Consider the following 23,270-nt stretch of genomic DNA (forward strand, 5'->3'; position numbering starts at 1 on the left):
CTCCTACACCTAACCCTCCGCCTATATCAAACCATTGGCAGTCAGTCCCAACTAAATAACTGTTCTTCTACAGTCACCAACCCTCTCGCGCTCATCATCATTCGCACCCGGCCCCCACCGCCGCCGCTCCCACCCGAACCTGCACCATTTATCTCTAGCACCCCTGACACCAAAATACCCAATCGACCCAGCCGACTACTCCGCCTACTTCGACCCGTCGACGGCAGAACTACACACGACGGCATCAATCAGCCAGATTGCAAGCTTGCCTTCTCCAGGAGGGATATTGAGCAGCAGCGCCAACCACTCGGCGACGCATTCGAGAGCGAGTTCAAGAACGAGACAAAAGCACAAGCCCAACCTCAATCCCAGTGCCAACAGCAACACAAGACTCACATTGTCTGTTCCACCATCATCTGCACATCATCATGGTGACCAAGGTCACCACTACTACCGCGACCACCAACACAACTATCACCCCCATCACCTTCACCCAGGCACAAGTACACCGTCAGGAGCATTGACCAGTGAAGGATTCGGACACAAACAACAACAACAACAACATCAAAACCATGGCCTAAACATCCACACGTCAGACCCCTCATGGCTGATCCAGACAGGATTGACATTAACCGAAGGCTCGCGCGAAAGTAAAGGCCAGTCGTGGATATTTAAACGCGACTCTTCGACCTCGTTACACACACCCGTCGAAGAGAGAGATAGACTGCCGCTACGGTCGGGGAGAGCCACGCCGAGCATCAGTCGGCGAAGCAGCCAGAGAAGAAGTGGGAGATCACTAGCCATGACACCGGCTCCCGTCACGCCAGTGATGGACGAACCGGCTCCCGACTGGGCGGACGACCAAACTCAGGCCGAAATCGCAGCTCATATCGAAAGCGAATTCACCGACGAACTAGATGAGGATCCCTACGGACTACTGGATTTCGAGGGCCAGTTTGATAGTGAAGATGAAGAGGACGTGAGGCAGGAAATCTCAAAGTACCGCCTGGGAAGATGGATGGATGGCATTGTGGATGTCTTCTTGCGTCTGGAAGATTTCCCTGAATCCTCCCAGCATCATCCTCCGGACTTGGAGGCTGCCATTCCTTCCCCTGCCCCAGCACCCCCGGTTGTTTCTGCAAAAGACGAAGATGCTGCTAGTGTCGCGTCTATCACGTCCGTGGAACCTCCGCCCGAAAAGCCCAACGGTCTCTGGGACGATGTAGCTTGGTTTGGACGTCTGATAGCAAGGGCCGTGCGGTCATAGCTTCAGTGCCATATTGAGCAGCTCTCATAGCTTCATGAAATGTAACATCATAATGTCAAGCTGCCCGTTTTTTGACCCTGCCTAGTCTGACAGCTCGATCACCGTTTGGTCCTTGCACGCCTTTTTGCGCTCTGGCGGTGCAATCATAACCACCTCGTCGTCGCTTTCGTCAGTGGCCTCTCGTTTTATAACAGAGAATTTGCGCAGGTCCTCCTCACTCTTTTCCTTCTTGATCCGGACCGTTTTAGCAGCTTCCGCCTCGGCCTGCACCTGGTTGTTAGTGGACTTCGTGAAGTCTTGTGAAACTTTACCCTTTGCCTACGAACCAACTCCACCGCCTCTTCTCTTGTGAGAGTGTCCGGGTCTCTTTCCTCGAGTGGGATAAGAGTCGGAGAGCGTGGAATCACGCTGAGGGCCTGGAGCACTTCTGTACGAGTCAATCAGTCGGTCCGTCGGTCCGTCAGTCTACTCCGAGCGGCGGTGTAATCCCTGTGGACTTTGGATACGAACTCTTGCTCCTGTAGAGGAATATCAACACAGCACACGGCTCCTTGTCGACCAGCACGCCATGATGGAGTTGCTTGGCCTCTGAAGGCTTCGGCTGGCCTAGGCTGGACAGAATTGAAATTACGAACTCTTGCCTTGCTCCATTGCACATAACAAGAACTCACCACGCTCGAGTGTCAACCGACTGTCCCTTCAGAACCTTCTCCGGGACTTCATTATCGAAGCGGGGCAAATGCGACCTTGTTACACCTTCAGGGACCTGTCGCGTACGCGTGACCTCGACTCTGATGGTGCCCACGTGCCCATACTTCTTCTGCATATCGGCCATGGTGCCGTCGAACTCTGGCTCAGCTAGGTTTCTGAGTCAGTAGAGATCCCCCGTCTAGGCTGGGAGAAGATCCACTTCTAGATAGGGCTCTCCAGTAGAACGGGCTCAACATGGTCTATGAACCAGAAACCTTCTCTGCTCCCTTTAGAATTCGACTCCAGGAATGCCCTTTACCCTTCAACCTGACGGGTGAAGGCACATAACCGCCGTCGATGAAAGTTCGCAGAGTCAGCGAGTCTGCTTCCGAGTCTCCGAAGGTTTTTTGCCCTGTCATGCGGTACTCAATTTGAAACTGAGCTCCGGGCGTGGCCTCAATGTACTTGACGACGGTAGGTGAGTTAGGGAATAGCTTGCAAGCATTCAGCGCCTCTCTGTCGTCAGCAGGAGGCTGATATTCCCGGACTGGTTGTCCGTCACTGGCAACAGTGATCTCCACGTTGTTAAGAATCGCCATTACGCCAGTTGAGCTGTACCTTCTGGAATATGGCACGACGAGGGTTGTGAAAGTTTAAACTGTGATATTTCCAGGTCCACAGACGAACGGTAGTGCTGCAGAGGTTCTAGAATCGAACAGAAAGATAGGAACGTAAAAGGAGAACAGGCAGAGTATTATCGAATTACAAGAAGGAAGACCTGTGGAAAAGGCAAGTGCAGGGGCATAAAATAGTGGGTGACCTGATGTTTGTCCACTTTACGTCTCACCGGTGATAGAGAAGGGAACTGCAAGAACTAGAAGCATTGCATGACATTTGTAAGCCGATTAGAAGGTCGGGTCTCTCGACTTGTGGCCGGGTACAGAAGAGCAAACGCTGGGGAAGTCTGGGTTGAGGTGAGGTGGTACCTAGTTGTATACAAAAGTACAGGTGACTCGAACGACAAGTCGAGAAATTCTTGGCAAGAAGCCACTTTACGCGTGCTGACAGGCTGACGCGATCTGAAACACTAAGGTAGTCCAAACTCGGAGTGCGGTGTCGTTCAGGTCAACAGCAACGGCAACAAGTTGAACTTGAACCAGTCCATCATATCCGCAGCCTCGTGCCAAAGACATGCCCTCGCCGGTCAGCCAACGAGAGCCTAGGGAGCCATGATCTCTCTGCCTGCCATCTTCACATGACAACAGTCCAACCATACAACTGGTGTTGTTGTTGACCATCACTTGACCGTTTTGGCGACCTAGACTGTTCCACGATGTAAACAACGACAAATCCAAGTCAAAATACAACCATATTCTAGACAAACTCTGCTCATCAACATCGAGCACTGAATCATATACTATACATCTACATCTCCTACCCTACAACTCATCTCATATCACCTCATCTCCTTTCAACTCATCTCAAATATATCCCCCACAATGCACCCAATCAACCTCCTTTTCACTCTCGTCCTTCTCCCATCCATCGCTTCAGCATGGGGCAGCCTAGGCCACCGGACAGTCGCCTACCTGGCCAGCATGTACTTCAGCACGCCCGCGACAATCATGACAAACCACCTATTGAACGGACAGGACATTTCCGAAGCAGCCTTGTTTCCCGACAAGGTACGGCACATGCCTCAGTTCGCCTGGTCCGCTGCCTGGCACTACATTGACGCCCGGGATGACCCACCACGATACTGCGGGATCAACATGACGCGAGACTGTGGACAAGACGAATCAGGCGGATGCGTAGTAACCGCCATCGCCAACCACACTCTCCGCGTCGCCAACGACTCCCTGTCCCGTTTCGACCGCGGCCAAAGCCTACGGTTCATGATGCATTTCTTCGGCGACGTGCATCAACCGCTGCACACTGAGGCCGAGGCCCGCGGCGGCAACGACTATGCTGTTTTGTTTGAGGGCAAAGCCACCAACTTGCATAGCGTGTGGGATACTTTGATTCCGAATAAACTTAGCTTGGAGGCCAACGGCGGCGTCAGCCGCTGTGGCCGTGCCAGCGACAGGGACAGCGACAACCGCCGTGACAACGCCAACGACAATATCAACGACGACAATAACGGTGACAGCGCCAATATCGTCCAAAACGACGACGAAATGCTAGCCGCCTGGTCCTGGGCTCTTCGACTGTACAACGACAACGACAACAAAGAAGATGAATGCCTAAACCTCGACGACCCCACCCAATGTGCACTCCAATGGGCCACGGAAGCCAACACGTACGTGTGCTCCTACGTCCTCGCCAAAGACGTGCATGGCCAAGATCTCGCGGTTGGCGAATACTATTATGATGGCGCGGTGACTGTGGTGAATGACATGGTGGGCAAAGCCGGTCGAAGGCTGGCTGCGTGGATCAATTTCATTGCTGCCAGTGACAGCATTTCCAGTTCGTCTTCCGAATCCAAATCTGGTTCCGATTCCGGTTCCGGTTCCGGTTCCGGTTCCAGTCCTCCAACAGATGAGATTGAATCACTGTTTTTACTTCAGGCGCAAGAATAGGCAACAGCCAGCTGACGAGAAATGATTGCAATGCACGAAATAAATGATGAAATGTTGGATGATACTATTGAGGGAAATTCACTACACTACATATATTCATACATATGTACCCTACCATACCCTACCTAACTGAACATTCTGATACTCGGGTGAGCACGCTCGACTGGACATACACTAATGTACACTGTATACTTGTTGTGATGCCTAAGGGGATTAGATTCCCAGCCATAAGACACCCTACGCATACTGTGCAGAAAGACATACATGGATGCTCACATCTCTACCTTACGTTACACTAGTCGTAAGAGAAACTGACAGAGCTTGACTCCAACAAGGATTGTATTGTCAGGTATCTAATCCTCAGACTTCTGCTCCAAGTCTCGCAGATCCAGACATCCAACCCGACCATGACGACCACAATTAGTACGACTACAATTGTCTATACCTAGCCACTGTAGTTGCTATGCTCACGTTCGTCATGGCAACCGTTCAAGGTTATGAAATCAAGTCGGTCCCAACTATCTCGAATGGTCCGACCTCCAGGAGTAGAACCACACATCACAACCCATTACTCAGACCATTGCTTGCCAGCATAACCTCTTGCGCCATCTGTTCGCCTCGTGCGTCCAGAATATCCCTGATCGCCCTCTCGGCCGACGAGACCAATCCTCCGAAATGATCCTCCAGTCTACCCTTTTCCACATAACTCTTCAGCTTTGCTTGCTCCTTGTCCATGTCTTTTCGGAGACCCTCTAGTTCATTCTCCGCGAATCTCTGCTGGAGCGTGCTCGGGAAAGCTTCTCGCGCGAGGATTTCAGTTGGCGACAAGATACGAACATCGCTGCCTTCAGTCTGCCCTGCCAGAAGAACCTGTTCGATGGTTTGAAACAGACTGGTCTGCTGCATCTCACTCTGGACTCGCTGGTCGTCCTTCCCACTAGTCTCGTTGAGCAACAACCAGTCGTCGCGAATCATTGCTCGTCTCCAGATCAGGGCTCGAAGGTCGTCTTTCTTGGCGGCCGAGAAGCTGGAGAGGTCGACCACCTGCAACGCCAAAAAGAACTCCTGCCCGCGTACTTCGGGGTCTTCTTCGGGAACTCCAGGCCAAGCGACGGGATCAATCAGCGTCAGGCTATCGACCAGGACCTCTGTCGACAATGGATTTTGACGCAACAAAGACTTGAGTTCTTGCTTCAGTTGTCTCTTCAGTGCTGGATACTTCGCAATCCAACGTGTGGCAAAACTCTCATTGGCCAAGTCGGCCGCTGCCTTCTCGTCAAGTGCCGGCCCAACCACTGCCGTCACGTGCGAATATATCCGTTCCTGGATCTTGATGACCGCAAGTTCGTTGTCGTACTGTTCGGAACTGACTTTGATGGTTTCGCTGTCTTCGGCTGCTGCCAGAGCTGCCAATTTGGCAATGGACAGTTCCGTCTTCTTGCTCCAGACATCATCCATCTCCTCAGCTGCAACCTCTTGGAGTGTCTTCTCCGCTCTCAAATAATCGCCTTTGCCGACAATGTCGTGGATCCAGCTCAGCTTGCCGACTTTCTGACCCAACTTTTCGGCGAGCTTGAAGAACCAGCTAAGGAACTGCATCTTCTTCTCGTCGTCTTCGGCCTTCAAGAGAGTTCCGCATTCGTCATCTTCGATGAGACGGCGGAAGTATGCAAGAGCCCACCCTTTTCCGAATCGGTCAAAGTACGTCTCAGCTCTATTTTGCATTTCCGTGAGTTTGCGTTGGTTCTCTTCTTCGAGAGAAGGGTCCGCGGCAACCTCCCGTGTCAGCTTCTTGTAGTAATCGTAATGCAGGTTCACCAGCATTCCGAAGTATCGCAGCTTCTCGCTCAAAGAGATCGCCCCCTCCATGTTGAAAGCGGAAATGACCAGTAGTGCTTGAGATAGTCGGTCGATTTCTTCATTTCTGATGGCCTTGATTTCATCCCTTAGGATTTCGGGGTCTTTTTCGAGCACCTTCAAGTGGCACTCAGCCTGTGTAGACTCTTCATTGACAAGTCGGGAGAACAATTCCACCTCGACCGGAAGTCGTTCAGCCAGTTGTTCCAAGGCTTCTTTGCTTGGTCCTTCATAGGGCTTGCCATCAAGATCCGTGGGCATCTTCTTCTTTTTGTCTCTTCCATGGCCGAACTCCCACCATTCGTTCAAAAACTTGCAAATGTCGTATATGAGGCGCTGGCCGAAACGTAACGGTTCCGGGCGTGACGTCCACGGGTGAGGTATCTCAACAGGGAATCCGGCAATCAACACTCCGTCTTTAAACACTTCATCACCCAGTCCATAGTGAGGAGCGTTATCTTCTCGGAATTTGAAGGCGGCACTGTAAGATGCTATCCACAGATCTGCCGCTTCGGTGAAGTAATCGGCAACAACTCTAGGGTCAGTAACATCCATGGGTTCCAGCTCACGAATGCAATCCCCGAGTTCAGACATTAAATGGTCGACGTGTTCGACGCTGTTGACCAGCCAGTGTCGCACTCGATCCTTCTCTCCTTTCGCTGGATCCGGATATTTCTGACGGCTCTCGTGCAAGGCTCGAAGAGTAAACTCAAGATATGACATCTCCCTATCATCCTGGGGATATCTTCGTTGAATGTCTTCTTGGACTTTCCAGATCGCTTGAGCGGCTGCCAGCTTCTCGGCGTTCAGCAGCAACTGAAAACGGGCATTTCGCGAGATGAAGGACGGGTAGCATTGTAATAAGTGCTGTGCCAAGTCGTCCAGAGCTTTGGCCCGGATACGCATCTGCATCTCCACGGAAGGTGCACTTTTTGGGAGATGTTTGGACGACGAGGACAGGATCTCGGAACTGATAGCCAGGGCTGCTGTTTCAACTTCCTCGGCAGACAGGGACTGGCTGGCGCTTTTCAAGTCCAAAGGATTCTGCTTCATACTGCCGAAAAACACAGCTTGTTCGATTTTACTCTTTGCGCTGATCCGGTCTTCAACCTCGTCAACGTCGATCTCATTGTCAGTGTTGCGAGGATGGTAGGTCAATTTGACCACACCAAAACCTTGGACTCCAAACACGATGGATGTGTGTTTTTCTGCTGACTCGAGGGCGAAGCCCAAGACCTTGTAAAGCGCATCATCCTGGAACCGAATTGCATCTTGAAACGGTTCGGGAAGTGCGTGGCGCTCCAACATGAGTTGCGAAGACGGCGTCTCTCGTATTTTCGCAAGCGAGAACACAACAATGGCCGTCTCGAACACGACGAATGCCACCGGATGTGTTCTAGCCACACAGAGACGAGGTCTCCACGTCTGCTGGTTTGCATTTGGTGACGAGTAGGAGGTGATGGGGTGCACCACTCTGACCTTGGCTCCCTGGTCGACCAGCATTTCAATGAGAAAGTATCTGGTCTGCCCCGAAGTCGACAGTGAGGCGAGGACCATCATAGGGGCACCATGAGACTCTCGTCGAGCCACTGTTGTGCTTGGACCTGCTGAAAGTTCCACATCCAAAATCTCAAACTGCAGTTGCCCGTCTTCGGATGAGAATGCTCTGAGTGCTTCAACAACCTCGTCTTTGAAACCGAACGAGGCTTCAAGTGTGTTCCCCGAGCTCAATGTGGTGCTCCAGAGTTCCAATTCAGCGTCTCGAGTGGCGATTATAATGTCTCGCTGCCCCTTTCTCGAACCTCCAGCTTTAACAATGGGCGTCCCTTTTCTCCTGTCACCACCGAAAACATGTCGAATACTTCCGAATAAGCCCGCTGCACCATTTGTGGGTTTCCGCAGAAACTGGACTCCGATCCCTGGTCTTCCCATCTGGTCACGAATGGTCAAATGAGCAGCCCGGCCATGTCGTAATGTGAGTATGAAGCCAGAGGGCTCCGCATTGACTATTTCCTCGACTGCCTCATTGCTCTGCATCCCTGGTATCGAGCCTTGTACACTGGAAGCCTGACCGGGCAGTAGCGACGTCGCGCTCGAAATAGTCTCCCAATACACGACTTTTCCCAGTTTCGCCGAAACGGCGACAATCCCTGGTTCTCCGCTCGCAGCTCGGGCGGTGAAGGTTGCCAGTGGCAGAGGGTCGTCGACCGAAGCCGGCGGGAAAGGCAGTTTGAAGGTGACGACATCCCTAGATGACGGAGTAGACGCGCTTGAATGGTAGGGCCAGATGATGGCATCGGTATGGGTAAGAGCTAACGCGTAGCCATATTCGGGAGAGAGCACACAGGAGTACGGTAAGTTGGGGCGGTTCCTTATCTGGTCAGGGAGCGCAGGCAGTTGAGCGACAGTGTAGAATTCGTTGTTGGACAAGATCAGGGCCGCATTGCTCGAACCCGTGGCTCTTTTCTCGTGTTTCTTTCCGCCTCTCAGGGCAAGATCTCTCACTGTCGATGCCTGCGTCGTATTTTCGTTGCCTTTTTCATTATTGGTTTCACGCCCTGCGACTTCGTTTATGCTTGCTTCGGTCAAGGGTTCGAAGGTATCTTTTCGAAGAGCCGACCGTTTTCGCTTCGCTTGGGGTAGCTTGACTGAATCGTCCTGTCCTGCTGCCTGTCGAGTTCGCTTAGGCCGCAACGATTGTGGACGCGAAGCCTCTGGGGAGAACATCGTGCGCATCGGAGGCGCCTGCAACGCCTGGTTGAAGCGGGAAGGGTACAATTGTGATGAAGTGAAGTCCGGGTGAGAATTATTGTATACCCATTGATGATGGAGGTATGATTGTTATGGCCGTTGTAAACCCCGATTGGGACTGCGCTGGCCTGCGACTTTCGCGTCTGCCAAGACTGCAGCCCGGGGAGACTCACTGCCGCTCAAGTTACCCAAGTACTCAGTACTACCTAGGTAGCCATTGGTAAGGTCGACTTTTAACCAACTTGACTGAACTAAGTACTACTGCGCCTCTCATACCTGGTACTGATTGAATTTACAGCAAGCCTCTCACTTCTGTGTTATAAATTTGCATGAGGAGTAGAACCGTCACTTACGAGACCAGCGGCCTGCTAGTATTTCTACGACACAATGACGCATAATTGTACATGACAGTGAAGAGGCTCGGATCACCCTTAATTCACTGTCGTATCGGCTGTCAAGGAGGATCACCAGCTTGAGCCATTGATGCAACACTGCACCGGTAGCTGAGTCCAGGAGTGACCTACGTCGCAATGATTATGCACCTGTACGGGATCAGGGAAAAGTATCCGTTTGCAACAATTGCAGCGATTCCCGCTATTCAGTACATAATGCTTGAAATCATATGATTCAAGCCTCCCTCGGCTTGCCGTTACTTTCGAGCCGAGAGAAAGGTAGTGGTTGTTGTATCATGGGAGTCGTGATAGAGCACCATCCCGAGCGCCATATATGAGCATGATCTGGCCACCGACAGACTGACCAGTCATCTCCAGGAATGATTGTGTGTGTGTGGTAGTATTACATCTTCTTGTCTTCCTCGTCAATGCTTCCGGCATTGGTGCTGGAATCAGTGCTCTCCTCCTTGGAAAGGCTGGAGGCTTTCTCAATGTCGTCCTCTGTTGGTCCGTGCAGCCCTTCCTCGAAAACGGGCTCGGTATCACGGGTTTCAAACTTTGTCTTGAAGTCGCCTAGAGCATGAGTGCTGCTGTTGGATCGGCGTCGTGCGTTGGTGAATGTGTAGCCATAGTCTTCGACTTCTTCGCCCTCGCGGCCCCTGTCGTCGTTGTAAGCAGACGTTCAGATGCCCATCAAAGAAGTGTAGTGAGGTCATACCAGTTTCCTTTACCATGGCCTTGCTTCTTAACACTGGTAGGGTCGGCATCGGCGTGGCCATGTTTGGCAAAGAAACGAGGGACACGGTCTTCGGCAGTGGCAGTACCGTCAGCAAGAGCGCTGTGGTTGCGGTCGTTTCCTTTGCTGGTGCGAGTCACTGATGGAAGGTTAGCAATGATCGCCAGCGGGATCTCCGGAAGGCCTTACTGATGTGTCGTAGTAGAAGTGCTGTGAGAAACAAGTGGCTCGAAGAGAGTTTGAGATGGTTGAAGGGTCCAGTGCAGGTTGTTGGTTATTGCTGAAAGGAAGTAAGCGTCAGTAAAGTGAAGCTGAAGTCGCAATAGGACACGCGACCCTTGGAGTTGCAGGAAGAGCGAAGAAGCTCAGACCCCTGCTTGTCGATAGTGGGAGGAATGGGAAACGTGCTGAGCAGACTCACCTCGTGATGGATCTGCAATGTGATGATCCGCGGCTCGTATGAGAGGCTGCTGTGTGGGAGATGGTGATGTTAGGTTGTTGTGAGAGAGTGAGTTGTGGTTGTGATTGAGTTGTTGCTTCTGAATTGGAAGTAATCTGCAAGACAAGGGAAGACAAGGGAGTGGTCAGGGAGATAAAAGCCGGAAGTATGTGGCATAGCACAGAAAGTTCTCATTGGGGGAAGAAGGCGAGCGAAGAGGCCAGATGGTGTGCAGCCTCACGCCGGATACAGAAGTCAGTCTCTCCATCTGCGTTGCTCGCATGACCTGCGCCCTGCCCTTCTGGCGCCTTCCTGCCAATCGTCATCGCGCCTTCCCCGGATTTTTGGTGCTGCATTACTAGTGGCTGTCATTAAGGGCTAGTGATATCATTGGCCAACCAGCGCTACTATGGAGGGGCTTCGTACTATGCCCTGCTCCACTCTTGCGCCGATAAAGGCCTCCGATTCAGGTACCAACAAGACCGGATATCAAACTGAAACACTCTGATCTGATCAGCCCAGGAGTGCAGGCACGCTGAGTGATATCTTGAATACACCGTGACCTGATGCGGCATATGCGATGCGTAGGCATGACTGGCCTACTACACATGTAGCGCGCGTTGGCAGCGGACAACCTTGTGGATATGTGTCTCGGTACTGCCCTGGACCGACGCTATTATTATTGTTATTATTATCCTCTGACCTGGTATCACACGTCTGATCGAAAATCTGCACTGCTCACTGAGAGCCTAGATCCAAGTTCTAGTTGCAACGGATGATTGAATCTAGATATTTGGCATTCATGCATACCTACAACATTGTAGGTAGCCATATGGTGTCCAGTAGCCCATTAAACTGGGCGTTACCATCCCTTCCACCACGTGGTCCTCCTGAACAGATATACAGTATTTAATCAAGCCCTCTTGAATATTGTGAGGTACTTGGGCGTTGTAGAATGGGTGCAGTGGCCTGACGACGGAGTATGCCGGAAAGTCGGTGTCACGTGAGAGGCCCAACTTGTGCTGCACTGGAATGACTCATCAGAGCAGCCCTGGTCACAGGGTCACTCCGTTGAGGCCTTAGCTGGCGCAGCAGTATTACGGGTACTTAGTACGAATGCAAAAGCATCAGGTACCACACAGCGACCAGTTGCAAGTACCGACTCTCTACAATCTCGGGAAATCAGATAACACTCCACGTGGCTGACAAAGAAGTTGCCTTGACTGCCAGTGCCTACTAAGCAAAAGCTGAGAAGTGTCGGGCGAACCACGGCGGCCACTGGCAGTACTCCAACAGCGGAAAATTACCTGGGTAGTGCTGTGGTGCCATTTCCGACTTCTTAGCGCCCTGGTTGAAAGCCCTGCCTGTGCCTTTTCGCGGACAGACCAGAGTCCCGATTTCTAATCCCGCTTTTTGGATGGTATCGGGGTGCCAGTGGTCGCCAGTGGTCCTCTCTCCAACCCTTTTGCATCCAGCCGTGCGAGTTATAGTATCGACTTTTACACGACTCTCTGCACGACACTCTCTTCCCTCAGCAGCGAGTCACCATGGCGCCTTTCGTCCTCATGGATCTCTCCGACGACTTCGTCGTCCCGACTGCAAAGACAAAGACCCCGCAATCCTCTCGACGCACCTTGCTCCTGTCGCCACCGTCGCTCTCGTCCCATCAAGAGAAATTGACCGCTGTGCTAGAAATGCACGATAGAACTATGACAGATATGCAGATGCTGGATAGACTAGCACTCGGCCTTGTGTCGCTCCCTCAATCGACCTACGACCTTGTCATGATCCTTTCCGATGCCGATGGGTCTCGCCGCGAAAGTCAGAACTTGTTAAGTCGAGATATGCTTGCTGTTCTGGTGAAAGCACTGAAGAGCGGAGGGCAGTTGCGAAGTCAAGATGGACAATTTGGCAATGTCGATGGCGTGGAGAGAAATGAAGCCATCCTGGCGGGGCTGTCCTTCCAGCCAGGAGTGGGATTTGTGAAGCCCGATTTTGGAGGGCAGGAGTCGGTTCCTCTAAAGTTGGGAAGGAAAAAGACTGCGCAGGCCGCAGGCGGATCCGAGACTAACGGCGATTCCGTTTCACTCCCACTCAACGGCAAACGAAAGACTCTAGAGGCGGTCCCTGCGGGCGTCGGTTTTGATGATGGGACAAATGACAATGATTCGGACGATGAGTTAATCGACGAAGACACCTTGCTCGATGAGGAGGATCTACAACGACCCATCAAGATTCGTAAGTCCACTTTTCACGTCCTTTCCATGAATTGGCGCTGACACCATCTAGCCGCCGAGTGCAAGCCTAAAGCGAAACGGCGCCGAGCGTGTAAGGATTGTACCTGCGGGCTTGCACAGAAACTAGAAGCAGAAGATCGGGCAAGGCGAGAGAAGGCCGACAATGCGCTCAACACCTTGAAACTACAAGCGGACGATCTCGCCGAAGTGGACTTTACGGTGCAAGGTAAAGTTGGAAGCTGTGGGAATTGCAGTCTAGGAGGTAAGGAGTCTACATCTCCTCAACTTGTGCAGATTGTTTGCTAACTAAGGTGCAGATGCGTTCCGGTGTGATGGTTGCCCATATATCGGCCTTCCCGCTTTCAAGCCTGGCGAGGAGGTTCGCCTCTTGAACAATGATATCCAACTATAGAAATGCCTGATGACCAGTACTCTGCATTGGCGTTATGGATGCCCGGTGATGTAAAGGATGGGAAATGGCGGGCAGCTTGGGACCACGGCGCAAGTTCATCGGTTGACAATCTTGGCTGAATACTAGTACTGGACGACAACCACTGTAGAAGTCGAGCTTCTAAATTGCTCTCTTCGAACTCATGAAGCACTGCACCTTGTCTGAATGCTCTCTAACCAGTAGATCGAGCGACCCGGTATATAGCGCGGGAACATTTCCGATGGGCAGATTATTTGTTCTGTTCAAGTTGGTCCATCATTGTTGCAGTGGCGGGTGCCGTGCACTGCAGTGGGCGAATCGTGGGCTGCGGAAGATAAGCGGGTGCCGAGTCTGGCAGCCCGAGTTCGGTGGCGGGCAAAGCCGTCGAGTCGTGTTCTTGGGGTTTCGGCTGACGCTGCTGACAGCCTGTGAGTGCCCTTCAAATTGTGCCCTCAGCGCTGTTGCCGACTTCTCCGTGTTAGAACAGCCCCGACTGGTCTGAACTGGAACTGGGGCTGCGACTCGAAGATTTCGCCGCCCTTTTGACGTTTCAGATCCTCCATACTATATGTATTTGTCTACCTACCTCGCTCTGTCGCAAAACATCCTCCACCGCCCCAGCACCTCTGCCGACGTTCCCTTGCTCTTGACTGAGCCTCTCCAGCCAGTCTCTTCAGCTTCCACTGTACTGCTGCAGCTGTGACACCCAGCCTCGAACCGTCTGGATACTAGTACTTCGTTGCTGAACTCACCCTCGCCCTCTTGCGCTCGCAGCCGCCATGTCCTTTTCCTCCCTTGTGCAGGACCTCGCCTTTCGAGACCAGCCCAATGCTCGAGAGAGCACGAGCAGCAATGACAACCAGTCCACGATATCTCGGCCGTCGCAGGCCCGGTCGTACACCTCGACTGCTGCAACGAGCGTAAGCATTGCAGGAGACATTTCCAGCCAGCTTCATGCCGGATACAGCCACCCATTGTCAAGAGCGTGGCAGGCAGAAAGACAATTAACAAAGGTATGTGTGGCTTGATAAATCCGCATGGCCGCAGTTATTCTCGTCTCAAATTGCTAACACAATCACCTCTCTTGCAGTCAATGCTGATCTACCCTCTTTTCATCACCGACAACCCGAACGAAATGACACCGATCCCATCTCTACCAAACCAGAACCGTCTGGGCCTGAACAAGCTAGTCCCGTTCCTTACACCTTTGGTCCAAAAAGGTCTACGATCAGTCATTCTCTTTGGTGTACCGCTAGCCCCAACCGCCAAAGACGCCCTCGGCACGGCCGCCGACGACCCAGAGGGGCCGGTGATTCAGGGAATCCAGTTGATCCGTCGACACTTCCCGCAGCTGTTCATCGTCGCCGACGTCTGTCTCTGCGAATACACGTCACACGGCCACTGTGGCATTCTGCGCGAGGACGGGAGCCTGAACAACGCAATGTCGGTGGAACGCATCTCGGACGTGGCACTGGCATATGCCCACGCCGGTGCGCACTGCGTGGCACCCTCGGACATGAATGACGGGCGGATACGGGCGATCAAGCTGAAGCTGATTGAAGACGGACTGGCGCACCAGGTCAACCTGATGAGCTACGCCGCCAAATTCTCCGGCTGCCTGTACGGTCCGTTCCGGGACGCCGCGGGCTCGTGTCCGTCCTTCGGCGACCGCAAGTGCTACCAGCTCCCTCCCGGCGGGCGAGGCCTGGCCAGACGCGCCATTGCCCGAGACGTCTCCGAAGGCGCCGACATCATCATGGTCAAGCCCGCCTCGTCGTATCTCGACATTATTTCGGATGCAAAGGAGATTGCAAAGGACATGCCCATCGCCGCGTACCAGGTCAGCGGCGAGTATGCCATGATCCACGCCGGTGCCAAGGCCGGCGTCTTTGATCTCAAGACCATGGCTTTCGAGAGCACAGAGGGCATTCTCCGTGCCGGCGCTGGTATCATCGTAAGTTACTTCACCCCAGAGTTTTTGGACTGGTTGAGTGCGTAAGAGGCGATGGATCTGAAATGAGCTGGTTTTTGTTTCAGCTGGATTGCAATGTGATCATGCAAGGGCGTAATGGAGTTCCTTTTCTGTGATTCGGAGGAGTACAGGTCTTTTTGGGCCCGTGGCGACCAAATGAGTTTTGCCAGTAGCTATTGATTTGCACTACGGGGCTGGCAAAAGAGAGTCAAGGCAATGAATGGGGAAAATGTGCCGTCGGTCGTTGCCGTATGTTATGTTTTCCATGGGACTGGAATCCCCACGATGCCAACCTGAGTTCCTTCCACGCAGAGCAAGAGACAGACAGCAACACGGTGTAAGGTACTTACTGTCCGCACCAAAGTTGGGACGGGCGCCGTCGAAGCTAAAATAACGGTAGATTCCACGTCTGTCTTCCATCACCGGTAACAAGCGGTCAAAATGAATCGGACTGAACTGAAACGAGAACAGGGAGGTCGAAAGATTTGGATTTGTTTTCCCTTATTTTTCCCCTCCATCTCTTTAGACCTTTAAATGTGTTTACTTTTACTTGTCGTGATATTCAATCGGCATATTCACCTACTGGCACACTGCAGGTGGGCACTGCATGTTAAGCTTGATTTGGGTTTCGGCCGAGTCGACATGCAGTGCAGTACCTTAGATACTGAGGTACTGTACAGCTGGAGTACAGTTAACTGTATTTATTTCTGCCTGCCACAACCTGAAGGGGGTAGGAGTCCAAGTCCTCTTCTCTGGCCTCTTTTTCCCGCCGACTTAAGGATACCACTGCATGATTGTTGCTGTTAATCAAGTTTGTTCATATAAATGCTTCTGTTGCGGTAAGATAGGAGACGAGAGAAGGGTCGACAGGCTTTTATTTGCTCAAGTACTCGTAACTTCATCCATCAAAACCCTCTTGTTTCCGGCGACAGTCGAAACGGATGTGCTTCGGTATTCAAAACCCAGTCGTCAAGACTGAGCAGAGAGGGCTCGCTGAACAAAAGGTAGAAATATTTTAGGGTTTCGGCGAACCAGAAACTCTCCATATCATCCTGTCTTCTAGCCAAGACTTTCCTGACCATCAGACCTCTGTCGTAGCGGTCTTGGTCGAATACCTCCATTGTACTCAACAGAGCGGCATGGCCGAATGCGGAACGGGTGTGTTGGACGATGGACTCGAACATGGACCAGCCGACATCGCGCCAGTACTCGTCCCCGGTCATGCGCCACATGATGAAGACCGATTCGATCGCTTCGGGGCGTAACTTGTATGAGGCGTCCGACACCTGTAGAAACCCTGGAGGAAAACGGAACTTCTCACAGTCCCCTTGTAGACAGTGCTCGGGACGGCGGCTTTCTTGGTCCCAGTACGACTCGTTCCAGCCACACTGCTGCGTGTCGTCGAAGTCGTCTGTATTTGAGCATGGGAGCGCCGTGAAGGCTTCGGGCATGATGCCCGTCGGACTGTTGCGGTAAGCCCAGACGCACCCGTTGGTGATTTGCTGCCCGATGTATAAGTCGTGGGGACTGTTGAAAATGCGAGACGCCATGGCGAACATGCCTCCTGCAAAACAGGCCAGATGTTCCGTGCGCGTCTCGAGCATGGTTTGATTGGTGTCGGGTCTTCTTGTGGCAATGCCGGCAAAGATGGCATCGGTTTCATTGCCATGAGGGATGAACGCTCGGAACAGCAAGTGGCGCTTGATCTGCTTCGACGCGGCCTTCCACATGGACTCGTAGATCTTGGTCTTCTTGCCTAATAGCAGATGAGTCTTGACCAGATATTCATACGCAGAATCCGACAAAGCACCGAGCGAGTAACGGTAGCTTGCTCTGGAAAAGTCGGCATTGGGCCCGTCTGTTGACAGAGGGATCACAATCTCCGGCCACAATCCTGCTATGCTGGAACGGTTTTGCGCCCGAGCGAAACCATGGCTGAGGAGATTGACCGTCTTCATATACTTGTCGTCTCCCGTGATTTGAGACAGTCTCGCAAACTCCAGGTACAAGCTCCCGACGTCGGCCAAAGGTGCACTGCTCGAGGCCATCAGTGGTGGCCCCTTACCGCCCAGTTGGCAATGTGTACAAGGCATGCCATTTGGGGTCCGGAAAGCCGAATGTAGCATATTGCCGAGCTGGACCAACTGTGGCAATAGTCTCGCATCGTTGCTGAGATCATATGCCGCCATTAGTCCACCTAAGTAGCGAATAGTGGACTCGAAGAGGTTGACCATGCAGTCACCGGCGGTAAAGTCGATCGTAAGTGTGGCGTTCACTGCTTCTTCAAATTCCGCATCGAGCTCCATGAGATAGAGGGTGTCGAGAGAATCAACGAGTGTGGCCGACCAGCCGCAGAACTGCTGTTTCCGACTTCCAGATAAGGGCATCAACCCATCTGCCATCCACGCATGGTCCTTGTAGGCCGTCCAAGCATGGAGAAATTCGCGCTTGACGGCATCTTGGCGGGCCGTCTGTACCAAAGACTTCCGCCGGAACTTGTGCTGGATCCTGGTCGGTTTTGAGGTTCTGGATGTAAAAAATGTGAGAAGGACAACGAAGACAAACAGGATCACCAGAGTCTTCACGTTTTTCTTACGTGGACCACGAGCATGGAACCACGCCATGACAAAAACGCAAACGGTGAAATAGAAGGCAAAGTAGCCCCTAGGAAAGAGACAAAAGAACAAAAATCATCTCATCGTAGGAAGCGGGAAACATGCAGCAACCGTGATGGTAGATCAAGGCATGCCAGGAGTCGACTGAAACGCGAAGACTGGACACAAAGGGGGCTATCGAGGACAGAAGAATGAAGGGGCCAATTTGGTCAGAAAAGGAAACGAGAGACAGGGCAAGGACCAAAGGCGCAAGCCACCAAGCGAAGGTGGTATTGATATTGGGGGTTGATAGCTACATCGGATACTCCGTCAAGGTCGCTACTGCACAGCAGGAAGGTTGACACACATCAGTTCTGCAAAGCCGGGGAGAATGGCATGCAAAAGTCCATTTGCTGGAATGTCCATGGGATTGGAAAGGGGAACTTGAAGGAAGTCGAGAAGCGAGAAGTGGCGGAGCGATCGGTCACTAGTTGAACCCCATTGGCCCCATAGACGTTGCCAAGCCATGCTAGGATCATGCCAAGCTTTCAATCTGGCCAGAAAAGGAAGGCAGGCTGAATAGGGGGGAAGCAACCAATCAAGAACTCAAGATCAGGTTGTTGGAAATTGTGATACACTATATCAGTCGTGGAGTGCCATGTGAGTCGCTATTGTATATCCCGTGGTACTTCTCCCTTTCACAAAAGCCCTACATCTACCGTATCCGAGGCAGATACTATTACATTCCGTGTATGCTTTTGCCAGCGAAGTCGTCCAAACCCCGGTTCATCGCCCCAAAGTCTTCGAACCAGATTGTGAACACGAGGAGCAGGGTAATGCGTGTGGCCACATGCAGAAGGTAGTCCTTTTGAAAATGCCTTATGTTTCGCTAAGCTGTGGGTGGTATCTGCGCGTCCCGTGTTGCAGCGACGATAGATGTAGTGTTTCATTTCGGCGTGGGTGGCGGCAAAGTTGTGCTGCTATAACTACCTTGCCTTGATTTGCTCGTGCCAGCTCCTGTTCCTGTCCCTGCCCGAGCGGCATTCGCTCCGGCCTCCTGTTCCAAGAAATGCTGCCACAGCTCTGCCAGGGACTCTTTGCTGCTCGCGCCCGGAGTAGACATGGTATCAGGACCAAAGTATTCATGATGCAATGCCGGCGTGCTGGGGGTGCGGTGGACGAGTGGTGACCCAGGCAGGCGGAGGGAGCCCAAGTTCGATGTCGATCCGCCTGTGGAGCTGTGGGCGCCAGGCCGTGCGAGACCCGCTTGTTCGCGTTGTTCTTCGGTCCATCCCAGCAGTGCGGCGATGAGCTGCAGGACCTGGAATTTCTTGGGGTCGGCGCGATCGAGGGCCAGGAATTGGAGGAAATGGTTTGTGACGATTTGTCTGTATGGAAGGAGCATATGTTATTTTGAGCGCAGGTGGAGATTGGTTCAACAGGGCATCAACCAAAACACGGGGCTGAGAGGAAAAGGAGAAAGCAAAAAACATCTTCCACCCACCTGTCCACATTATCCTCCGGCTTGCCCTTTTTGAGGAACCTCAGCGCCTTGGTCAGATGATCATTGAGAGTGACAGCCTCGTGCCTTAACTTGCCGATGAGCAAGTTCTTTTCCTTGACTTCCTTTTCAAACGGAAGGGCCCTCTCCAGCTCTTTCTTGGTCTGCTCCAACTCAACCAAAGTAGCATCATGTTTAGTTTGGAGTTCCTGAAGTTGAGCACGTAAGTCATCCTGCTCCTTCTGGCTCGCTTCGACGAGTTCCTTGAGCTCCTGTTTTCGAACAGTTTGAATCTCATGCAAAGCCTTCTGCAGGCCGTCGACGGTGGCCGCATTGATGTCGCGCTCGCCCACGGCCTTTTCGTACGCCTCTTTCAGCGTGGAGACCTGCTCCTCGAGATCGGCGTTGCGATCAGTCAGGTCGCGGCGAACAGTGCGTTCCTCCATGGCCAGCACTTCCCAGTCGTGCATGGCCTGTTTGGCATTTTCGAACTCCTCGCGCATATAAGCCTCCTGCTCGACCAGCTCCTCTTTTTCTTTCAGCCAGTTTTGCTGCGCGAGCGTCATCCGGTTGCGAAGACTCGATAGTTCCTTGGATTGTTCCGCCACTTTGGTCGAGAGCTCTTGATTGCGCGCCGTCAGTTCCTCGACCTCGGCCGATCTCGCCGTGTACCGCTCTTGTAGTTCTGATTTCTGCTCTTCGAGTTCCTCGATTTGGGTTCGGGCTTGTGCTAGGTCTTCCTAGGAGTTTGTTAATGACCATACATAAACCTCCAGAGCGCCCCACGCTAATTGAGTCTTCGAGGACAGTAAACCAAGGAAATACACAGAAGCCGGAAAGCAAAAGCAATATTCCCCCCAGTTGTACGAGAACAAAGTGTAGTGTACTACTTACAGCATCGGCTTTCAACCGCTCTCCAAGCTGGGAGCGGATAGTGTTGACTTTGCCCAGGAGTGACTGGTATTGTTCTTCGGCGCTTTCTTTCTCGGCTTGCGTCTCGGCCAGCTCGGTCTGGATCGTCTCAATCTCAGCGGCATGCTTGGACCGCAATTGCTCAAGCGACTGCCGCAACTGACTGACTTCGGCACGGAGGACGTCTCGGTCTTTGACCAGCGCGTCAAACCGGGCGGATGTGTCATCGTCATTTTCATGGGTATTCCTTGTAGCATTGGCAACTCCATTGGTCAGGTTTGCGGAGGAGCTCGTCGTGTCTCTGGTTTCAGGTTCAGCGATTGTCGGATTTGTATCTTTTCCTTGCCTTGGCCGTTGCGTCTCTTCTTTTGTATCTGGGTTGGGTTCTGGTTCTGGTTCTGGTTCTGGTTCTTCATCTGCCTTTTCATCTGCATTTGCATCTGCATCCTCCGCCGCTCCTGGTTCTCCTCCATCGTCCACCCCGACGGACGTTGTTTCATTCCCATGTTGCGCATCGTGACCCTCTTCAGTATCCACTGCATCTGCCTTTTCCTGCAGTTCGTCGACATCGGCATTCTCAGCGTCGGCCTCCGGCTCAGGCTCAGCCTCGACGGGAATTGTGAAGACGTCTACCGCTGCAGACTGTGACGGCGCGGTGTTGCCTCCTTTCTTCTTGGACTTTTTCTTTTTCTTGGATTTCTGGTCTTTTGGAACGACCGTTAGCAAAGGCCAATAGAAGAAGCATGCAATGCAAGCAGCGCACCTCCAGGGGGCATTGAACCCGCATTTGTTGACGACATGGTTCGGCCGTGGCGAGGCGACTGAGGAACTCGAACTACTAATTAAACACCGTCGTGCCAGTAGTCGGGCGATGTATGTACAGGTAGAAAGAAGTACTGGTCTAGAAGGGTAAAGTCGTAGCAGGCGGCATTGAGTCCAGTTGGGACACCGAGCGACAAAGGGCACCACTGCAGTGCCAGTTGCTCGAGTTTCAGCGGCGAAACGCCGCGTGTCAGTGTCCAAATGGATTGCGCTGTGAAGAACTCCGACACAAGTGGACAGTTGTTGTATACATGTCAAACAGGTACATGGATTCGAGTGGTTAGTTGTACCACTGCCAGTGGCAGTAGTACGTGATACTGTGTACTATTCCCCGCTTGGCGCATTTGTGCTTTATTTACCTACAACTACATCCAGATCCCGACTACTACGTGGATTCGGCCATTTCCACAGGTCATATGTATCCCAGGCGCCACTCATCCAGAACCACGGTACATTAATATTGGTGATGATCCGGCCGTTTACGTTCTGTTCAAAGTTTTCTTGTGCCGCCAGGTAGCTGAAACTATAACAGGCAAAACTCGCCAATGCCATACCTAACCCCAAATCTCGGTGCCGTCAAGGCTCAAAAAGTATTCCAACATCGCTGAATGGCTACCTAGGTACCGAACGGTTCTTGTTCAGGTCAACCGCTGATTGGGACCAAGTGTCTTTCTTACATGCAACGATGTGCTGGCATACGGGAACTGCAACAGCAGCTCCCCAGCGCCTACATTAGGTATACCTTCAAGTTGGATAGCACCCAGGTGCCTAGGTACGGCAAATAGACCACATTGCACCAAAAATAGTGTCACTTTCAGACGCAGTTGTGACAACTGGACGGTAAGGTATCCAATCTTCATTCGCAAAGTCTTATCCAGCCCAGTTTGCGCTATTCCAACATCATAATTATCATCATTTCATCGCATCGCATCCGCAAACAACGACCTCATTCCCTTAAGCAAAGTAGCAATCTCCCTGGTCTCATTCAACCGATCCACCACCTTCTCAACCTTGCCAGAATCCAACCTCGGCTTCATGTAAACAACAGAGTACTTCCCCGTCGAGGTCGCCGGAACCAGTAACTCAAACACGGCCTCCCTCTCATCGGCAGCACCACCATTGTTCCCTCCCTTGAGAGGCGGAAACATAAACACGATCCGGACTTTATTTTCATCCCCACTCCCCTCGATCCGACAACCCAGATATGTTTCCCAGAAATTCAGTTCCGGCCCATTCAACCGGCTCTGCTTGTCCATTTTGGCCGCGTATTCCCGTTGCGCTGCTAGCTTGACCTCGATCTGCCGCTGCGTTTGGGCAATTGCATTCTTCAATCGGTCGCGCGATGCGGCCTGGTTGGCTTGATGGGCTTCGAGTTTCGAGATTTGTGCGTGCATTTCGTTCTTCTCGGCTTGTTCCCGTGCGAGGACGTGGTTGTGTGTTGAGAGTGTTGATTGGAGGCTTGCGATATGCGTGGTTGCGGACCGTTGTTCCTCTGCCTCACTGTCAGCGTTGTTGTTCTGCGTGTGAAAGCGACGCCGTCTACCACTCGTAGAAAAGGTGTTTTCTGCTTTCCTACTTACCGTGTAATTCTCCTAGACGCGCGCGAAACTCGTTCCTCTCTTCTAGCACGCGTTTCCTCCCTTGTTCAATAAAGGCGTCAAATTTAACGGTGAATTCCGCCATGCGTTTGCGCAAATCATCGAATTTGAAGTCCACCGCCGGCAGTTGAGTTAAAGGGTCGTCTGAATATGGCATTGGGGCGTGTTGTGACTGGGACGCTCGGAATGAGGATGTGCTTGCTGAGAAGCATGGTTGAGACATGGTTGCGGCCATTGGGATTGTCGGGATGGAAGATGAGTAGAGGCAGCCTCAAGACCGGACAGCGCTCGGTGATTTGGTTGGAGTGTGAGCAGATGTTCAAGTTGATGCTGCGCAAGTCTGTCCGAACGTTGTTTAACTGATGATAGTAGTAGTCTTGCGGTGTCGCAGGATTAGTGGTTGTAAAACATTGCTGTCGATTACTGGCCACTTGCTAAAATTGGCGGTACAACAACATTGTCGATGGTCGTCAAGGGCAACCCTCCAGCCTTG

The 23,270-nt window shown here is 52.3% G+C and overlaps 10 protein-coding genes across 10 annotated transcripts in view; 4 read left to right on the top strand and 6 right to left on the bottom strand.

Annotated features, from left to right (window-relative positions):
- The window catches only part of HMPREF1120_03679 (uncharacterized protein), a gene marked incomplete at both ends in the record, with an annotated part of 1,386 nt that extends 119 nt beyond the window's left edge, over positions 1-1,267 (top strand). The window contains one exon of the mRNA XM_009157760.1: positions 74-1,267. Coding sequence (XP_009156008.1) covers positions 74-1,267 — 1,194 coding nt within the window. The remainder of the gene's footprint in view (positions 1-73) is intronic.
- Positions 1,268-1,348: 81 nt separating this feature from the next.
- On the bottom strand, positions 1,349-2,936 carry HMPREF1120_03680 (uncharacterized protein; the record flags this gene model as incomplete). The annotated part of the gene is made up of 5 exons (XM_009157761.1): positions 2,277-2,936; positions 1,939-2,125; positions 1,778-1,878; positions 1,594-1,694; positions 1,349-1,531 (listed from the first exon to the last, which is right to left on the bottom strand). Exons 1-5 carry the CDS (start codon positions 2,554-2,556, stop codon positions 1,349-1,351), a joined length of 852 nt encoding a protein of 283 aa, XP_009156009.1. The 5' UTR covers positions 2,557-2,936.
- Positions 2,937-3,067: 131 nt separating this feature from the next.
- HMPREF1120_03681 (uncharacterized protein) lies at positions 3,068-4,969 on the top strand. Its single transcript, XM_009157762.1, has one exon. It carries the CDS (start codon positions 3,457-3,459, stop codon positions 4,534-4,536), a length of 1,080 nt encoding a protein of 359 aa, XP_009156010.1. The 5' UTR covers positions 3,068-3,456; the 3' UTR covers positions 4,537-4,969.
- On the bottom strand, positions 4,858-9,230 carry HMPREF1120_03682 (uncharacterized protein). The gene has a single exon (XM_009157763.1). The coding sequence runs from the start codon at positions 9,127-9,129 to the stop codon at positions 5,095-5,097; it is 4,035 nt and encodes a 1,344-aa protein (XP_009156011.1). The 5' UTR covers positions 9,130-9,230; the 3' UTR covers positions 4,858-5,094.
- A 709-nt stretch (positions 9,231-9,939) lies between these two features.
- On the bottom strand, positions 9,940-11,037 carry HMPREF1120_03683 (uncharacterized protein; the record flags this gene model as incomplete). Its single annotated transcript, XM_009157764.1, has 3 exons — positions 9,940-10,195; positions 10,255-10,411; positions 10,953-11,037. The coding sequence occupies 3 exons, from the start codon at positions 11,035-11,037 to the stop codon at positions 9,940-9,942; spliced, it is 498 nt and encodes a 165-aa protein (XP_009156012.1).
- Positions 11,038-12,258: 1,221 nt separating this feature from the next.
- Positions 12,259-13,360, top strand: HMPREF1120_03684 (uncharacterized protein; the record flags this gene model as incomplete). The annotated part of the gene is made up of 3 exons (XM_009157765.1): positions 12,259-12,949; positions 13,001-13,210; positions 13,266-13,360. 3 exons carry the CDS (start codon positions 12,259-12,261, stop codon positions 13,358-13,360), a joined length of 996 nt encoding a protein of 331 aa, XP_009156013.1.
- A 797-nt stretch (positions 13,361-14,157) lies between these two features.
- Positions 14,158-15,377, top strand: HMPREF1120_03685 (delta-aminolevulinic acid dehydratase; the record flags this gene model as incomplete). Its single annotated transcript, XM_009157766.1, has 2 exons — positions 14,158-14,391; positions 14,469-15,377. 2 exons carry the CDS (start codon positions 14,158-14,160, stop codon positions 15,375-15,377), a joined length of 1,143 nt encoding a protein of 380 aa, XP_009156014.1.
- A 260-nt stretch (positions 15,378-15,637) lies between these two features.
- HMPREF1120_03686 (mannosyl-oligosaccharide alpha-1,2-mannosidase) lies at positions 15,638-18,383 on the bottom strand. Its single transcript, XM_009157767.1, has one exon. It carries the CDS (start codon positions 17,972-17,974, stop codon positions 16,256-16,258), a length of 1,719 nt encoding a protein of 572 aa, XP_009156015.1. The 5' UTR covers positions 17,975-18,383; the 3' UTR covers positions 15,638-16,255.
- Positions 18,384-18,556: 173 nt separating this feature from the next.
- HMPREF1120_03687 (uncharacterized protein) lies at positions 18,557-21,484 on the bottom strand. The gene is made up of 4 exons (XM_009157768.1): positions 21,121-21,484; positions 20,340-21,061; positions 19,449-20,185; positions 18,557-19,332 (listed from the first exon to the last, which is right to left on the bottom strand). The coding sequence occupies exons 1-4, from the start codon at positions 21,155-21,157 to the stop codon at positions 18,891-18,893; spliced, it is 1,938 nt and encodes a 645-aa protein (XP_009156016.1). The 5' UTR covers positions 21,158-21,484; the 3' UTR covers positions 18,557-18,890.
- A 279-nt stretch (positions 21,485-21,763) lies between these two features.
- Positions 21,764-23,193, bottom strand: HMPREF1120_03688 (uncharacterized protein). The gene is made up of 2 exons (XM_009157769.1): positions 22,760-23,193; positions 21,764-22,671 (listed from the first exon to the last, which is right to left on the bottom strand). Exons 1-2 carry the CDS (start codon positions 23,010-23,012, stop codon positions 22,097-22,099), a joined length of 828 nt encoding a protein of 275 aa, XP_009156017.1. The 5' UTR covers positions 23,013-23,193; the 3' UTR covers positions 21,764-22,096.
- Positions 23,194-23,270: the final 77 nt, after the last annotated feature.

The sequence above is a fragment of the Exophiala dermatitidis genome (genome assembly GCF_000230625.1).
Source record: "Exophiala dermatitidis NIH/UT8656 unplaced genomic scaffold supercont1.3, whole genome shotgun sequence".
NCBI lineage: Eukaryota > Fungi > Ascomycota > Eurotiomycetes > Chaetothyriales > Herpotrichiellaceae > Exophiala > Exophiala dermatitidis.

Coding starts and splice junctions, on each gene's coding strand:
- HMPREF1120_03681 (XM_009157762.1), top strand. CDS start 3,457: ATGCACCCAATCAACCTCCTTTTCACTCTCGTCCTTCTCCCATCCATC.
- HMPREF1120_03682 (XM_009157763.1), bottom strand. CDS start 9,129: ATGCGCACGATGTTCTCCCCAGAGGCTTCGCGTCCACAATCGTTGCGG.
- HMPREF1120_03686 (XM_009157767.1), bottom strand. CDS start 17,974: ATGGCGTGGTTCCATGCTCGTGGTCCACGTAAGAAAAACGTGAAGACT.
- HMPREF1120_03687 (XM_009157768.1), bottom strand. CDS start 21,157: ATGTCGTCAACAAATGCGGGTTCAATGCCCCCTGGAG. Junction 20,186..20,339: donor AGCGGTTGAAAGCCGATGCT/GTAAGTAGTACA, acceptor ACAAACTCCTAG/GAAGACCTAGCACAAGCCCG. Junction 19,333..19,448: donor CCGGAGGATAATGTGGACAG/GTGGGTGGAAGA, acceptor CCTTCCATACAG/ACAAATCGTCACAAACCATT.
- HMPREF1120_03688 (XM_009157769.1), bottom strand. CDS start 23,012: ATGGCCGCAACCATGTCTCAACCATGCTTCTCAGCAAGCACATCCTCA. Junction 22,672..22,759: donor GCGTCTAGGAGAATTACACG/GTAAGTAGGAAA, acceptor ACAGTGAGGCAG/AGGAACAACGGTCCGCAACC.